The sequence below is a fragment of the Drosophila melanogaster genome, chromosome 3R (genome assembly GCF_000001215.4).
Source record: "Drosophila melanogaster chromosome 3R".
Lineage (NCBI taxonomy): Eukaryota > Metazoa > Arthropoda > Insecta > Diptera > Drosophilidae > Drosophila > Drosophila melanogaster.
Genome location: NT_033777.3, coordinates 14,664,834 through 14,683,626, shown reverse-complemented (window position 1 = coordinate 14,683,626; position 18,793 = coordinate 14,664,834). Strand labels below are relative to the sequence as shown.

The following is an 18,793-nucleotide window of genomic DNA, read 5'->3' as shown; positions in this document are numbered from 1 at the left end:
TTGCCCCTTGGCTTTAGTCTGACATTTATTTTTAGCCAGACATTCATTTTTGTTGCAATTTTAATGGCGAATGAGAGCTGGGAATTTGTGTCAGCTAGCGAAAACACACCCAAATAATAATCTAAGACAAAAGAAACTACAATCCTTATCGAAAATATAATCTACAATTCGGTCTGAGTATATACTAAAAGTTCTCTTTACTTTCATAAAATTTTAACTACAATTTTACATTGCAAGTTGGATATAGATGATTGGTAGATCAAGTATATAGAAAACTGATTTTGATGTTATGCAAACATTTAATTGTAAGATAGATTATCTGATGCTTCTGAAAACAATTTGGCCTAGAAGGTAGGGTATCTGATAGGACCAAAATGATAATAGCAAAATGGCTTTGTGGCCTGAATTGAGTCTTCATCAGCATAATCATTGTTTGCTGTTGTTTTTACTCTTTCTAGTTGCCAGTTTTTCCTGCATTTTTGTCCGTCATTTCGCATTATTGCCTTTTGTTTTGGCCAAACAGCTGTTAGTCATGGCATATGGTTACTATTTACCTTTTCTGGTATCTCGTTCCCCTTTCTTTGGCTTAATCCACCTATATTTTTTAAAAATTCTCGCTTTTACTATTCGGGTCTTACCCGTTTTTACCGTTTGCATAAATCTTATCTTTGGGAGTGCCAAAAAAAAAAAAAACAAATAAAACCACTTTGACAGCTGAAAAATCGATAAGCTAGTATGGAACTTATGTACGCATATATAAATACATGATGTACATACATACATATGTACATATATGTCAAACATTTGCGAAATTTTCTTCAGTAATTTTTATTGGCCATCGAACTTTTAGTGGGAAGACTTTTTATGTGGAAAAGTTTAGCCGTGTGGTAAAGTTTCCTAAGTTCGTTGACTTTATCTGTTATGCACTTAGTCGAAGAAGCTCTGGATTATGCCTTGAATAATTTCGAATTAGCCGAATGAGTATTGTTTAGAATTCAAAACTTGTTCAAACTTTAGATGAATAATATATCAGGATAGCCATTTATGTCCTGCATGCTTATAATTTATTCAATATTTCTTATTGCGTAAGAAGTCGTAAAGTTGCAGTTTTTGCTAACCCACTGCCATAAAGTCGGCCAAAACGGCCAAATTCTGAAACCAAAAATGGTCAAGGCTAAGCCATGAGTTAATGGCCACAAAGTCGTTGGCTAAATTTTAATGAACTGGAAATGTTTGACACATGGCAAGAGCCAAAAATGGAATGACATGCTCACTCGTGGACAGGCCAAATCACTTTTGGCCAGGCCAATAAATATAATTTGATATGCTTAGAGTATTTTTCCCATTTTGCCTGTGAAAGTTTTTCCTACAAACGGAAAAGGGCCTGAAAGAAAAATGCGCAACTGTTTGTTCAATTTTCATAAAAGTTTGGCACATAACTTGCCATTTTGCCAAGGTTTTTGGTTGCGGATGTGACCTAGTTTTAGGTGAGCCTGTGGAAAACTGATGATAATTACTCCCGGTAGAATCCAAGTAACCTCAAACGAATGAGTAATGAAATCATGGAAAACATGAAAGGACCTAGCCGAGAGACCAGCATTATGGACCAAAAGAAGAGAATCCTTAGAAGCATTGATCCCCAGGACAATGGATATGTTCTCAATGCAATTCGCAATATGCAACCGGACGGACACGCCCACAAGAACCGGACAATCCGCCCTCTTTCCTGTGTTCTGTGTCTTCTTTCTTCCGCTTTTTATGCAAACAATTTCTTGTTCCCAGGCCCGCAAACAAAGGGAATTCCGTGGAAACCGAGTGCGTTGCTCAAGGATCATTGACCACATAAAAATCCGTTATGGCCTCACTGGAAAGGAAAGAAAAGAAAAGGAAACACAGCGTCTTGTCCCACGCATTTTATTTCCTTTTTTGGCCCGGTCCAAATGCGAGCTGCAATTGGAAATGCTGGCAATCAGCAGAAGAAGCCAGCTTTTACTTTGTGCCAGCCAGCCAAGTTCTTTTATACGTACATACGTCTGCAAAGGGTCGGTTGGCCAGCACTCCTACAATGTAATGGCTGGGAGAGCATTGCATTCCAAAAATGGCCAGAACAATGTTTATGTGCAATTTTCTCTCCTCGCATTGTGCGTAAAGTTGGTGCTAAAAAATGAAAAAAAAAACCGAACAAAAAGTTGCAGAAAGAGGAAAAAAATAATGCAAGGATATATCAAAAAAAAAAAACAAAGATGTAGTACGAAAAATATATTCCGTATTTTAAACAAAATGTATAATGCAAAAAGAAAACAAAGTAAATAGATTACCCTTATTCCATTCACTTAAATGATATATACTCTGCTCAATGGGCTTATTTGTTTACCTCATATTAATGGACTCAATAATCACTTTACTTTATAGGCCAATTGTAAACAAAACGAAATGTGTAGCTGAATCTTTGATTTATTTTCCCGGGTGGCTGTCATTTTGAGCTTGGCGCCAGCTCATATAAATCAAACTGCTGACCATTGTGTTGATTTGCATTAAAAATAAAAAAAGACGTGTATGTATGTACAATGCACTGACGAAACAGCACAATTGAGATTTATTTTACTCTGTCAGTCGGTCAGCAACATCGTGATGATGATCATAAGCTATTGCTGCCTTATCGTCACTTAATTTCCTATATACTCAAGCTATGACAGCTGTAAATATTGTAAATATGACATTTTATATACTACACTTATTTCTTTATGAAAAATAAGAGATAAGAATCACTAACTGTGATGGGATAAATCAAATGAGACAAAGAGGTGTGCAACCAGGAAGCATTTGGGATCGGGCACAAAGTGTTATAACATCTGCTGATCGACTTTTATTGAAAAGAAAGTCAGAAAAAATACAAAATTATTCAAAATGCAGTGTAAACTACAACTATTCTGAAAACTTGAAACACCAGTTGAAAAGCAAAAATAAAAAGAAGCGTACAACTGTTGATTTAGTATCAATTTCCAATTACGGCAAAGTTGTAATCGCCTTGTTGACCTTTTGTCCACAGCTTTAATTGCCGCCCATTTCTCCGCACTTTTACGACTTGATGACGAGGCCAACAGTGGGTGATATCTGTGCAATAAACCAAGTTGCATTTCCCCACTCGGACCTTGTTGTGCCTTGTGCCTTTGGTTATGATAAGGCAACAACACCTTTATCAGCATGAATGACCCATACCTGCGATGGTTTGTTGGCTGCTTTACGAGCCGAGCTGGTGAAACAACACAGATAGTAAAGTTGACATTTTTAATGCGCAAACAACCTGTGAGCAGGGATATAGAAACCGAGGGGAAAAAGGCAGCGGATAGAGAAGGGGATTTGAGGATACGGCAAATATCGAAATCCTTTGCCAAATAAATAAAAGTGAGTAGGCAGGAATCTCGATTTGTTGTACCTGATCCTGATGAGAATCAACCATGGCGGGTGTGAAATTTCACGGATTAGCCAAAAGGTGTCTACCTGCATCTGCTTTGTATGGGCTCGTGGATATACACTGTGGAAAATGGTTTAATAGATATGTTCTTAACTGCTTTACAACTTCCTGGCTTTTCCTAGAAAAAAGGATTATTATTATTATAAAGATGAGCGAAGGTTCATTTCAAGTTAATTTGTATAGTATTTTTGGCCAAGTGTATATAAGTCACTTGTCACTTTCCTTGTGGGCCTTTCCGTAGATCATCTTAAGCAGGAGCAGGTGACGTGCTGGGCAAGTCAAGGAAGGCATCCGAGCCGTGGGTGGTCTCCTCACCTTCGGCAGACACTTGCCAAATCTCTGGAATTGTGAAAAATGCCGCCTGGGTGCTTGTGTTTGTGTGCTAAATGCCACCCGCCAACGCTCAGGGTGTTAATTGCCCAAGTCCTTGACCTTGGTCCCAGCTGCAGTTCGACCAAGAAGTCCTCGGGAGAAATGGAGGGAAGGACAGAAGAATTGAAGTCCTTGTCATTGAAGTGCCTCCTCGGGAATAAGGTTCCACCACCGCCCGCTGTTCTGCACTCGAAATTATTTGCTTTGTTCTATTAGATTTGCACAGATAGCGTGCACAGACCTGGCCGAAATGGATCTGACCACCCGTCAGGCAATTGTTTGACCCCGAGTGATGAAGAAAATGCAGATGGCAGGTGCAGCAAGGACTTATGATCTCTATCTGAATCGACAACGGACATACAGATGCCTCCATGAATTTGCACAATGCGAATTATTGCAGCGAGCAGAGTTTATTTGTCTTTTGTTGTTGAATTTCCACCTAGGGAGTTTTCCGCTTGGCAAACATATTTAAAGAGCCGAGGGTGCAACTGATTTAGTCCAGTGATGTGCAGAAATAATTGGCTACATTGATTGACAGGCCAGAAACGTTGATGAAAAGACTCAATGAAAAGCTAGCTACACAATATCTATTGTATCAGAATTGAGAATCACATTCAGCATATTATTTAGAATAACAAAGCTTAACGATTTCCAAAAGTATTAAATGCAGAAAAGTGCCAATAAAAATACAATCACGTATGTAAGAATTTTGTTGTGTTACGGACTATTGAACTTGTATAAATTTACAGAATAACAAGTTTGCACGTTTTCGCAAATGCCAAGCAAAGATCTCAAATTTTAAAGCACATATGGATTTCTTAATATTGGGCTTTTCTTATCCAATCAATTTCAAATTTGTTGGCACCACACGACGACAGCTTCTTTTAACCCACTGAATGTGCAGCGGCACAGTGGCGTACATAAAAATAGGGTCACGGCTGTCTTTAGTTTGTTTCCTTCAGCCTGCGGCCTGTCAGCAAGTACGGTTGCTATTGATTTATATAAATGGCTGCATTGAGAGTATAATTTATGCACAACGCCAGCCGAATCCGGTAGGCAATTAATTTCCGCCATTGGAGGGGGAAGAAAAAACAGGAAAAAGAATAGAGAAACAAACTGCATCGAAAGTGGAACAAAGATGTAGCAGACGTGGAGTTGGGGCCTCCCGATATTATTTATAGAAAGTTGAGTCAAGAAAGTTCCTCGGGGAGTCTTTCGATTTCCTATTTAGAAGATGTCTTGCTCGATATCGAGATCGTTTTATGGCTTTCTAATGAAGGAATCTTAATCCTAAGCCAGCATAATGAAGTTGAGATCTCCTCGCGGACTGACAGGTGGTCGATTTTCAACTGGACCACACAGATTTTCAAAACAAAATAAATACGAAACTGAAAGTCACGGTGATGAGGGGAAGAGAACAGCCCCACCTTTGTCTAAATTGATCGGATGCGGGATCTACCTGTCTGGCGCCGTCTTTTGATCGTTTCATCCCCATTTTTTTTTTTTTTCCTAAATCCGACAGCGGACATGTCGAGATCGAGAATCCTTCTACTTCATTTGCCTGAGTGCATGCCTCCAACCAAAGGCCGAGACGAGACGAGCCGAGCCAAGCCCCCACTTCTCCGAACGATTGTCAGTTGCTGAAGTGCTTTCACGCCCCGGAATGAAAAGCCCGGCAATTGGGTGGGGGATATGGAATAAAAAGTAAAACCAACTCGAACAAAGCGGCTTTTGTGGCCTGGTGCGACTGGAACTGCCCCCATCCCGGTAACCACCTCCATTGTCCTTTTCTTGAGTCGCACACTCAAGTTACAATTTGATTTCTGATTCCGTTTGCTCCCCGAATACCCAGTCGTGTCTGCAGTTGCTTGTTTTCATTTCATTTGGTTCCGTGGCCGGGCCAAAGTTTTATTTATACTCAAGTACTTGTAGAGGGGATCTGGGGATGCAGTTTTCAAGTGTGTGCAGTGCGGAGGCGAGGGCAGCTTATAAATAATTCAGAAGGTGCCCTCATACATGCCAAATGGCGCAGGAACGAGCTGCAGTCCAAGTCCAGGCAACACCGAATTGAACTTTGACAGGACTCATGTGTGTTAATAAATTATGCAAAATACAGCGTGGGACTTAAGTCAGAATAGAAGTATAAGCATATATTCATAAGTATAGTATAAGTACAATTCAGTATATAATTTATTTAATATACAAATTTTAAGAAAATATAACTACATTAAACAAAAGTGGTTGCTCTTCATAAACCCTTAATTCAAACCTATTAAATATGAGAGTTTGTTTTGAAAGCCGGTTTTTCAAAATTCAAATTTATTACATAAATATGAAGAGGAAGCCGACTGTCTGGCTTATGTCTCGATGGTACGCTCACCTGCACTGAAATCCATCAGGTGAGACGTGATAAAAATGCAAATACTATTAGAATGTCAAGAAATAACTAAAGCAATTGAAATGATACAAAGTAGAACCTGCACGGATCCTTGATCATTTACAAATGATGTTGGGTGACACCGAAGAGGTGTAAGTATGTACATTCATATGCAACCCTGAATCATCGATGCTTATCTCCGATTTCGGTACTTTCAGTGTTGCGCATGCGCATTTTTTTTTTGCGTTTAACCCAGATTCAGGCGATTTTCGTTCGTGTTTGGCTTTCAGATTGCGTGGCTTGTTGCATTTGCTGGCTGGGCACAGAATTTTGCGGCCTTTTGTCAGGTGAAAATGGAGGTGAAAGGCGTATTGCGGGCTACCGTATTCAGCGGATGAGAGAGATTTGCTTTCGGATTTGGCCCATTTGGTCGATGGATAGATAAACGATGATTCGTACACCAAAAGTGCTGCTCAGTAGGTGGCCAGATGGCTTAATTGCCTCGTTAAGATTTCAAGCACAAGATATACCCACTAAAGTGGCAAATTTTCTGTTCAAGAAAGAAAAAGAAGAAAGAAATCGAAGAATATGATAGAAGAAAAGTTGAAGTAAATCCAACATTAGCTTTCATTTTCAAAATCGCCATCGATAGTTTATTTAAGCGATTTACTCATTATATAAAATTTTACTGCTCTCATCTGTTTTATTTATAATCATTGCATTTTTATGCCATTTAAATCGTTTCTTCCTCCGATTTGTACATCAAAGATATAAAAAAAATGCTTTATAGTTCCCAAACTCATAAACATGTCAATAAAATCCACATGAATTATTTAAATTTTCTTTTTTAAAAGTTTTCTTTGAGCACGCCTTCATTGATGCCACGGATATATTTTTTTTTTGTTTTCAATTTAGAACCCCTCTTTTAGGAGCCAAACAATTTAATTAAATTGTGATGAGTGCGTTTTTGTGTGCGTGTCGTCTTGCCTACAATTGAATTTGTTGTTGTTTGTCGGGAAGTTTGTTTTGAATTTCTCCAACATTTAATTTCGTTTGTGCACCCAAAAACAATTGCATTTTCTTTTATTATTCAATTACACTTGAGGAGAGGCAGTAAACGCATTTCTTTTTCATTTCTTTGAGGGGGAAAAGAGGGAATATCGTTTGTATGCATTTTCAATTTGTATTCGGCTGCAGTGTTTGCAGCCCAAAAATCGAAGCCAAGTCCCCAAATACGAATCCCCAGTCATCGACGTCATCGTCTCCTCGCCTTGTTTATCAATTAGCCACACATTCGATTCGATTCGATTTTTGAGTTGGTAGGAGAAATGCCTCTTTGCCTTCGCCGAAGTGAATATCTCCGCCCACATTGGCCACGCCCCCGGGGCTGCACTAATCTGTTTATGGCAGCGAGATTCTATTAATATTTTTTTTCTTTTTTGGGGGCCCCCAACTAAAAGTGTTGGAAGTTTTACGATGGCATCCCAGGGAACTTTGCCCAAATTGAGTTTGGCATATCTACTCGAGCCGCCGGCAATCATAATTTAAAATATTTAAATGCCTCGGGTTATAATTGAAGAATGCAATGGCCACTTGAGAAGGTTTCACATTTTTCATCATTCAAATGGTTCGAAATGGAAATGGTATTCGTTTCTACCATTCAAACCGAAATTCAATGTGAAGTTCACTGTAAATGCTAAATGCTTTATCCACTGGATTCATTTGATATTTTTTTTTTTTTATGGCCCGCCAGCAGTTATTAATAAATTTATTTTTTGTAGCCTCTGTTGATTGTTATATGGAGTTGGGAGAGGGAGAGAAGATTGAGAGTTAGGGCGACAGGACGGGCACATATTTATTTATTAACCCCTCCTTTGGCTGCTATTCTCCCCCTCGAGCGTTGACAAGTGACAAATGCAGAGGAGATATAAAATTCAAAATCAGTTTCAAGCCTGCGGGCTTTCTCAGCACTTCCCCCCCTCAGTGGGAGATTCAAACTACCAACCAGTCCAAACAAAAACACAGTTTCTGGCCGACAATTCCAAAACATCCTTACCCAGCAACCTCATCATCCATCGCGGCATATGTATGTATGTACATATATGGAACATCAAAGTACGCGACGACATCAGTTCGTCAAATAAGAAAAGAGAAGGGAAGCATCGGCATCGGGTTGTAATTTGTTCCTTATTTTAGCCGGCGGAATCCATCATCACTCGATTCATGACCCGTGCGATGATTGACGGATGAACGGCCTGGTTTTACCCTCGCTTAGGAACCCTTATGCCATATGTTTGCCTCGGGCTCAAGACTGCGATTTGACTTGCTTGCAGTGTGTGATAATTTACCAGTTGTGCACTGGGAAAAAATACATCATAAGTTAAGAAGTCGTATATAAAAATATTGGAATTTCAAAATAAGAAATATAAAATTTAATTCTATAGATCAGGCAATCTGATTTATACACAAATGGATTCAAGGTTGAATTTGTTTGCAAAAAGAAATAGTTTACATTTTTCCAAGTGCACTGTCTGAACTGATCCGTCAGCCGAGAGCTATCTATGCGTGGGTGCTTCTGTTGTGTTCTAGTTTTAATGACTTTCCACTCGACGGAGTGCTGCAGGAGCCGAGTCCTTGAGGCGCCTCCTGGCGCCATTCGTCCAACAATCTGGTGCCAAGTCGATGGCTTGCCCTAAATTCTCGGATTGCCAGCAGACATGCATGCTTGTGCATCCTTATCGCATTCTTTTTTTTTTGGCAGCTGCTTATCAGCTGAGAAAGTCGACACCCACTTGTAGATACTTTTACAGCTTGAAAAAAAGTTACGCCGAAAAAGGCAAAGGCAGTTAACCCACATGAGCCGGAAAAACTTATTGATGCATAGAAGGGGCCTGGGCCAAACTACTCATTAGTCATTCGAGCCAATCAATCACTCAAGTTTACTTCGGGTTAATTGTTTTCCGTAAACAATAAGCCAGAAATACCACCAAGCTCCCCCGTTTCCATATGGTGATACATCTAGCGGGATGCCTGCCTGAGGAAGGGATACATTTAGGTCGCAGGGAATTTTCATTAGTCTGCCAGTCATTAGTTCTGTTTTATGATGTCTCACCCATTAAGTGGTAGTCTCATCACCCACCCATTTTTCTGGTTACACCCCAAGAAATTAAATTCCACACATTCAGGTTTTCTACGAAATCAATTTGCTTTCCGATTTGCAAGTAAAATATCTGTATAATCAAATACCTTCGATTCATAAATCGCATTTGTCTTGTGCCTAATGAATGGCAAATCTTAAATTATATTTAATCGGTTTATTGGAAGAAAAATAATCACTCCACATTTTTTTTTTAGATTCTAACGCATGTGATCCATGAATCACCTATATATAGAATGGTGAACCTTAATGTCTATGAATTTTACACTTTTTCGGAAGCTTTCACCCCATAATTTCTGCCTCCTTAAAAGGCCGCCTATCATTTTGTTATTTATAATCTGTTCTAAATGGTCACATAATAAATGGGTTGAAACCAATATGTTACTTATTCTAAATGAATACTCTCACAAATTTAAGTTTTGTTTTTCGCTTATTCGTTTCCTTCTATCTTAAATGCATTTAATATTTAGTTCTTCATTTTGACCCCCACTGATTTTTGCCAATCAAAAATATACGAAAAAGGAACACGTTTTCCTCCAACTATACAACTATACAGGCCGTAAACAATCTGCAAAAATAATGTATTTATATTTATAACACGCTCTGAACAACTTGGCGGCCTCTTCATGATTTTGCGTTAAACGTCGGACGTGGTAAAAATAAAAACAGCGAAATTTCGTTTTTTCTTTTTCCTGTGGGTACTTTCAGAATTTTGTGACGCGTTGCGTCGTGTAAAACAAAAACCTCTGACGCGTGTGACATTTGGCGCTGAAAAGTGAGTTTTGAGCAAGAAAAAAGGGCAAAGGGGGAAGGGCCAAAGTGACTTTGCAGCAGCTGAAAAATTGGAAGAGTTCTTCTGGGGGAGAAAGAACTGGGGTAACTTGGTCTGCTCGGTTTATTGTTTTGTCGTGTTGGCCTCAGGACTCGAGTGATTTCGCTTATGGGGTCTGCGTGTCCAATTTTCAACTTGTACAAAGTTGTACACCATGATGGGGAAAACTATAGTACTGCTAATTAAAAGTTCTTCGATGTAAAAACTTGGAAGTTTCGTTTTTAGATGCACTACACTTTCTCGCATTAAAGACGAGAAGTGCTTAACAAGTTGTTTGTTTGCGCTTAGAGGAAAATACTTTGATGTCAGTCGGAATCACTTCTTGATCTATATTTGATAGTCGCAGGAAATGCTATAATGCTGACCGCGACTGTGTATCCCCCTGCAATGCAATTGCTGAGCACAAGTGTATCTGTGAGATACATAGCAGGGTTGTCAGACATCTGCGATGTCTGGCGGCTTGCATTAATTAGACGTGCTTGTGCTGTGCTTGTCCAAAAGTCTGGCCCGTATCTATATAGTATTATTTATGAACTTGCTAATTTTAGCACTGCCCCTGGCCTGAAAGAAATAAAGGCCCAAGAGCAAGATGACTGATGCTCGTCGTCTTATCAGAGTATCTCAACATGCCCGGCAACATGTTAAATGATTATCAGAGCAGAGCATTCGCTTCGCCTTAATTTCGGGCTCAAGTTGTCAGTGTTTTGGATGCCTGGTGGCGGCGTTGACTTTAAGCCTATTAGATACACCACATTCTGCGGCAGAAAAGCATTGTTCACCTTGAGAAATGGAGGGAACGTAGGGGATCTTAGGGTGCGGCCCAAGTATTTTGTAATTAACAGCATTTACATCACCCTAATGAATGTTTTCCCCTTCCATCTCAATTGCAGCACACCCCGTCCTCGAGGAGTTCTCAACTTACACTGTGATACGACCGCAGGTGGAACATGGACGCACTAAGCGCAGCCTGCTAACCACTCTGGATGCCACCGTAAGTAGACAAGGACACTGGTAAATCCTGCACCAGATGCGACATTAAATCATCGAATTGCGAAGCAAATTTCAATACCAATTACTTAGAACTTGAACTGACCTAGTTGAACAGAACCGTTTCTCTTAAATTTTCATCATTTGTATACATCTTAAAACTCTTTAAAGTCAGTAAAGTTTTAAACTTGTACTCGTTGTATTCGTTGTGTAAACAAATATGTTTTGCTGTTTTTGCATTCAAAATTCATGGGATATTTGAACGTTGTGAGTTTATCAACGAGAGTTAATCAGAGTTAACCCGTAAATACAGCCACTGAGTAACGAACAACTTTTGAGCGAAATTCATTTCATGCTTGGGGTTAAAAATGTTTGGAGTTTGCAGGGTGCGATGGCAAACAGCCAAACCCGTTTTAATTAGTTTCAACGAGAGTGGGTGGACTCAATGGTGGTAGGTTGGAATTTCAGTTGACCCCTGCGGCGCGCAGGACATAACACATTCGCACCTCGGCACAATGTCGTCACGCCCACAATTTGCATGCAAAAATGAAATAAATGCGGATGACCGGCCAAATGGCTTAATATTGTTAACGCTATCACCCTGCTCCTCTGCTGATTTCCAGGACGGCCTTCACACGCCGCAGATTAGCCTGAGTTACACCCACGAGGGCAAGCGGGTCGTCGTCGACCTGCAGCGCAACGATCTCCTCCTGCCGAATTCCCACTTCCTGCGCTACCAAAATGCCAGCAGAGGAGCCACTCCTGGCCATGTGGTTACCACCTTTACCAAGACTGAGGTTGATTTATGCCATTATCAGGTATGTGGACCATCTAATTCCTGCCTTTAATTTTTCTTTTACTTACTTGACTATATTCCCATCTTATTTGCTTTACCCATCACAGGGACACATTCGTGGTAAACCAGAATCTGTGGTAGCACTCTCCACCTGTGATGGTGCTCTGGATGGCATCGTAATCGATGGCAGGCAGACGTACTTCATTCATCCCCATATCGACGGCAGGGGGCGATTGCAGGATGACCACTATCTGCTTAAGTGAGTTGTTTTTTTTTTGCCCACTTATTAAAATAGCTAAGTTATCAGGCGTTTTTAAACAATTTCTAGATTGATCATTTAATTTGACCGAGTAAACTAGTATATATTTATTACTCTACATATAGAGAACCCTCGATGACTTCGCATTATGATAGCGACCTATTTGATGTTTATGGTGCCTCTTTCCCAGTTCACGATACCGATCAAGCCAATATTCTCCTTTCTAAACGGCGCTTATCTTATCGGGAGTTTATGCCCCCGTCGACCCAAGCGAAATATGTTTAACCTGGTTGTTATAAATGTTGGGTCAGTCGTATATTTTGAAGTTTACTTGCCAAATATTTACCTAGTTGTAGGCCACAAATATTTGCTTTTTCGGGTATATTTACCCAATTCCCTAACCAGAGCGAAATTCTCAACCATAACCGACCTACTCCATTCATTATGTTTATACGCCACCGGCACTTCCGTTATTAATTTCTTTTGTTGGCCACGGAAATATCAAATTACCTTCTATTTGTCTCCGCAGGCAGGCAGACATGCATCCGACGAACGCCACCTGTGGCTATGATAACCACAGGGACGACCATAGTCACGACTACGAAAAGGCTGACGGGGATAACGGACTTGGAGGAGGGATTCCTTCACTGCCACTCCGCCTTGATGGCGGAGAATTCTCGAGGACCCTGCTCCGGAAGAGGCGTCAGGCGGACGATAGCAGTCAATTGATCCGGGGGCCTTACAATGCCAACAAATACTCCAGCTACGTGGAGCTGGTCATCGTTGTGGACAATAAGGTTTACAAAAATTTCCAAGAGAACACCAAGAAGGTGCACCAGTATTGCAAAGGCATTGCCAATATAATCAATGCGGTAAGTGATATTTACGTTTAAAGCTACGTTTATGAAACAGTAAATCTAATCTATTTATTTTATTTACTATTTACTGTTAGCTCTATGTCCCCTTGAATATATTTGTGGCGCTGGTGGGTGTGGTGATTTGGAACGAGAGCAACGAAATCGAGTTCTCCAGCGACGGCGACCTGACACTGCGAAATTTTTTGAACTACCGTAGCACCAAGCTGGTGCTGGATCATCCTAACGATAATGCCCAGCTGCTGACCAAGGAGAACTTCGCCGGCGGTGTGGTGGGCAAGGCACTGAAGGGTCCCATCTGCACGTACGAGTACTCCGGCGGAGTGAGCATGCAGCACAGTCCTAACCCGGCAATGGTGGCCACAACAATGGCCCACGAGATGGGGCACAACTTTGGCATGGAGCACGATACATCGGATTGTCATTGTCGGGATGAGAAGTGTGTGATGGCTGCCTCGAGTACCTCGTTTATTCCAGTTAACTGGAGCAGCTGCAGCATTGATCAGCTCACAATAGCCTTCTCGCGCGGAATGAACTACTGCCTGAGGAACAAGCCGGAAAGGTTGTTCGAATCACCGACCTGTGGCAATGGTTTCGTGGAGCCTGGTGAACAGTGCGATTGCGGATTACCCGAGCACTGTGAAAATGCCTGTTGCAATGCTCAGACCTGCATGTTGCACTCTAAAAATGCCACCTGTGCTACCGGAGAATGCTGTGATCTGACCACATGTCGACCCAAATTGGCGGGCAGTGCCTGTCGAGAGGCTGAAAACGAGTGCGATTTACCAGAGTACTGCACCGGGGAATCTGAGTACTGTCCGGCGGATGTCTTCCGGCGGGACACGGAGCCATGCGACGGCGGTCAAGCATACTGCTTCCACGGCACATGTCGATCTCACTCCAATCAGTGTCGAACATTGTGGGGACCCACGGGTGATAACTCGGAGCATTGCTACAACAAGAACACGGAGGGCACTAGGCTAGGAAATTGCGGCTATAACAGACTGAACAAGACCTTTTTGCGCTGCGAAGAGCAGCATGTCAATTGCGGAATGCTCCACTGCATCCACTTAAACGAACGACTCGAATTCGGTATGGAATCGGCGGCTGTGCTATCCCATTCCTATATAAGTCACGATCGCAAGATTGTCGCTTGTCGCACTGCCTTGGTGGATCTGGGTTTGCAGACCACCGATCCCGGCCTTACGCCCAATGGAGCCAAATGCGGCGTGGATAAGATGTGTGTGGATCAGCGTTGCCTGCCGGTGGACGCGGTTCGGCAGAAGGGCATGGGAAAGCCATGTCCGGAGGATTGCAATGGCAATGGCATCTGCAACAGTCGAGGCCACTGCCACTGCGATGTAGGATTCGGTGGGGAATCGTGCTCGAAGGCAGGATCTGGAGGTTCCCCGGACAGTGGACCAGCCACAGATCCAAATGGTATGTTCGAAAATTGTCCTGAAGTTCGTAGATTTTATATGTTTTCCCTTTTCATTTGCAGGTTCCGTGGGCTTCAAGCGATTCCTTTACGTGCTGTTCTTCTTTGTGCTGCCCGTTGTGGCCCTCTTTTGGTTCCTCTATCACTGCTACAAGAACGGCATGCTGACGCGCGGAAAACTGGCGGACAATATGTATGTATCGACCTCCTCCTTCAGCATTGGCTCGAAAGAGGACACCAGTCCCGACAGCAGTATCTCCACCACACTAGCACATAAACAGACCCCTGCACGCACTGCACCACCTCCACTACCACTGCACACCAATCGCCAGCTTTCTGGTATTGTAACTAACACGGCTCCGGCCACCATTACTAACATACACGCCATCCTGCCGCGCCACAAGTCCAATCCAGATGTAGTGCATCAGTTAAATATTCCGCCGCCCTCTGTGCCAAAAAGCCATAGCACTCATGAGGTGCGACCAAAGGCGGCCACCTTGAAACCTCTAACTCTCCTGCACTCCACGCACTCAACCTCCAATAACAACAACACTGAGTCACTTAACCAGAATGACAAGAGCAACACGAACAACAGCACACTGAGACGCAAGCTGGATATCACGGCTCCGCGGCTGAATGCCACCACAAACCCACTGGCACTCACCGAGGGCGCCCAGTTCATACAGAGCGACCCCGCGAGGTGTGCCAAAAACTAAACCAGCACAATTAACTACAGTGAAATACGCTTGCACTGCCACAGAAATACAGCATGACTTTGCGCTTGGCCCATGGCATTTCAATATCATTGCAGAATTTTTTATTTTTATATTGACCTCGAAATCAAATGGGTTCAGTGTTGCAGATTACGAATTATTAGGATAGGGTTCTTTTTGTATTATTTTTCTTATATACATTAATATAGTCGTTATATTGAGAAATACACAATCCTAGATTGAGAAAAAAGAGAACACAAATAGAATATACGTGATTTAGTGAAAGTATTTAGGATTTTTTTTTAATCTGCAATGGTATATCTATAATTTGAAAAACCGAAGACAACTCTTCATTTTCGTTCACATTTTTGTGTTAATGCCTCATTAACAATCAATTAACCCACAATCCCCACTAACATAGTCCATAATTTGAATTTGTTCCTAGTTTTATTTTTCCTAATTTTGTATGTTCTGCAAATAAATGTGACTCTTTAACTTTTGGTGTTGGTTTGATGTTTGTCTTGCTGTTTGTATGTCTACTTTCCTTCAAGCTATGTTTCCGTATCTCTAGCACTGGTGTTTGGTTAATGCACGTTTTTGATTTGGTATGTTACACAATTGAACTTTAAATGCTTTGATCGCTGTACTTTATTTTCCCATATTAATCCCTATATTTGATTGTCCTTACAGCTTAAAATCCTCTGGTGGAAGCAAACCCATCACAACGCGAACCAATCAAAATGGCACAGGTCCACCGCCAAGTAATGGTTTGTTAAAATCAACGCCTAGCAGTACGGATGATATGGATTCGGCACTATTAAAATCACCAAGCGACTCCACACCGTCAGCTGGACTTTTTGGAAAATTCGATGGCTTCACTCTGCGACCGCTGAACGATGCATCTTCACCAGCGAGCAACTACAACGGACCAAATGTGGCCTTTGTGCAACCCACTGTGCAGCAGGATGGACCGCAGCGAATGGCCCCACCACCCCCAGTAGTAAAACCAGGAACGGCTCCCATTCATCCCCCATCCCCGAAACCAGAAGCTACTTGGGTGAGGCCAGCGCCCGCTTTGCCACCACCCAATCCTGGCTCAACGGCACGTCCCATTATCTCACCACCCAAACTGGATTCTAGTACATTAACTATGGTACCACTCAAGGACAGCACAGAGGATCTCTCGCCCAGTCGATCTGCTCCTCCAGTTCCTCTACACGCTGATCCCAAGCTAAATGTTAAACGAGATGGTACCATTCGTCGATTTGCTTCGTTTCTGAAGAAGGAAGAGAAACCGCCACTAAAAGAGAAGACCTACATCGATCGGGAGCGGCTGCGAACTCTGGAAATTTCTGCCCCTATGCCTGTGCCCGCTGCTCCCCAAGCTGAATCATCCAATTCCGATTCGGAGACCACTCCACGCGAAGAGGAAACCCAGAATCTGGTAAAACGCGCACAATCCATGCGTTCGCCCACCAAAAAGGCTCCACTCCAGAGTTTTGGATCCATGCGTTCTCCACCGGGACTGCCACGGCCGAAGAGTGGTCAGGTGAATAGCAATGGCGCCTCGAGACCAAAGTCGCCACCTCCAAGGCCACCGCCAGTGGTGGTCAAGAAAACAAACTCCATCAGTTCATCGGGCTATCAGCGGCCGGTTTCCACTGCCCAGAGATCTGTGGAGAATACCTATGACGATTGCGAATTTGTGGAGAATGAAGTGCGAGCCTCGAACGACGACATTTACTCCGTAATTGATGAGATTCCGCCAGCGGCACAGACCCTCAAGCGGAGCGATTTGGTGGCCAACAGGGCGAGTAATGGCAGCGATATGGGTTTGCTAAATGAAATAGTGAATGAACTAGAAAAGATCAACGGGGATTCCATATACTCAGGAAAGCCCGTTGCTGCAGCAGCATCAGCAGCTCAACCAACACCCGCAGATCCCCCAAAAAGTCCCCAGCGACCTGCTCCACCCAAGCCAGCGAGCAGTGTGCTGGAGGAAAAGGCAGCTAATGCATCTGCAAGCACATATCACCGCCCGCCGCCAGCCAATGCTCCCGTGGCTCGGGTTAAGCCCACTGTGGCGGACAAATCACAGGCGCAGGCGCAGGCGCAGCCCAGCATGTCCAGCTTCAAGCCGGCGGCGGGGGGAAACGTCGGTCAGTCGCAGCCAGCGCCAGTAGTCCAGCTGGCCAAACGGAGCAGCAGCGGCAGCATGAGCGGCGTAACCAATTACGCCCGTCCCAAATCCTTTATGAAGAGCACAACGAAAACACTGCCCAATGGAACGGCTGGAGCGTCCACCACAGCGCCATCGGCCACCATTCAAAAGCCCAAACCACTGTCAGCAAAGCCATCCTTCAGCGGCGGTGGAGCGGGAGGAGTACTGGGAAAGCGGGCGAATGGCGGAGCAGCGCCCACGCCACCCACTGTAAAGGCGGCAACATTGGCGGCGGCGCCAAAGTCCAACATTGCATCGCTGACACAGCGATTCGAGCAGAGCAAGTAGACTAAGGAACACTAGGATATCGGGCTTGACCATGAGCATAGCATGAAATATGTATTGGAAAATGAAAGGATGAGAGGGTGTATGCTGAAAATCTCATCCTTACCAAGTTTTAAATGTGTAATTATAGTTCATTGATTGTTTAGACATGTTATAGCAAAGCAAAGTTCTTAAATATTATAGTACCACATAGTGATCAGCATTTTATTCATGGCATCAGTACAATGAATTTCTTAAATTTTTCCAAAACAAGCCTGTGTGTGAAAGTAAGAAAATATGTTAGCCTGTATTCTTCGCCGTTTTGTGATTCTATGGCTATGCTCTTGGTCTGTCTAAATAGCCACCCTGCGTGGAATTGACTTAAGTTTTAGTTAAGTTACGATTTAATTTCATCTGGCACTGACTATGACTACGACTGCGTCGTCTTTGATATTCATTCCTTTACCAATGCCCCACTAGTTAGACGTAAGGCGTTGCTTAACTCATGTGCTAAGTATGTATGTATCTCAATGGTTAATGTTTAAGCGCTGCATGTGAAGTTTTATTTTAGCACCTAACGATAGCTACGTATCTGTATCTATACTATAATCTACGGTAATCCCCTGTATTTATGTACATGTATGTTTATATGCAATATGCTTTTGTAAATAAAAACCAAAGAAGTTAAATTGTCACAACAAATGCGCCGGCTCGAATTAATTAAAATAAAAAGTGTTGTATAGCTGGGGATATTGAAAACGTAATTAAAAGAGCCATTCAGTAGCGAAATCAGTTTAAATTGTCTCAATGTTGCAAGGAATATGTTACATCCCATATGTAAGAACAATATCAAATGTGTATAGAACCGAAGTTATGTTAAAATATATGTTTAACTCAATTGAAATGAGAAAATGTGTTTATAATACCTCTAGAAGGAATAGGGGATAACCGAGATCTACAAAATTAAATAATTCAATTTCATTATGCGAAGAATGTTGTCAGTTCATGAACTTTAAAAGAAAAGTCA

At 42.3% G+C, this 18,793-nt stretch overlaps 1 protein-coding gene across 2 annotated transcripts in view; it reads left to right on the top strand.

The window, feature by feature from the left end:
* The window catches only part of Meltrin, a 32,386-nt gene extending 13,666 nt beyond the window's left edge, over positions 1 to 18,720 (top strand). Inside the window, exons 2-8 of one of the 2 annotated variants that reach the window (NM_001032403.2) lie at positions 11,104 to 11,204; positions 11,824 to 12,018; positions 12,104 to 12,255; positions 12,785 to 13,127; positions 13,208 to 14,570; positions 14,632 to 14,761; positions 15,972 to 18,720. In NM_001032403.2, coding sequence (NP_001027575.1) covers positions 11,104 to 11,204; positions 11,824 to 12,018; positions 12,104 to 12,255; positions 12,785 to 13,127; positions 13,208 to 14,570; positions 14,632 to 14,761; positions 15,972 to 17,790 — 4,103 coding nt within the window. In that variant the 3' untranslated portion in view covers positions 17,791 to 18,720. Of the gene's footprint in view, positions 1 to 11,103; positions 11,205 to 11,823; positions 12,019 to 12,103; positions 12,256 to 12,784; positions 13,128 to 13,207; positions 14,571 to 14,631; positions 15,775 to 15,971 lie in introns of those variants that run through there. The other variant, NM_001032404.3, reaches the window with a different exon arrangement.
* The last annotated feature ends 73 nt before the right edge of the window (positions 18,721 to 18,793 follow it).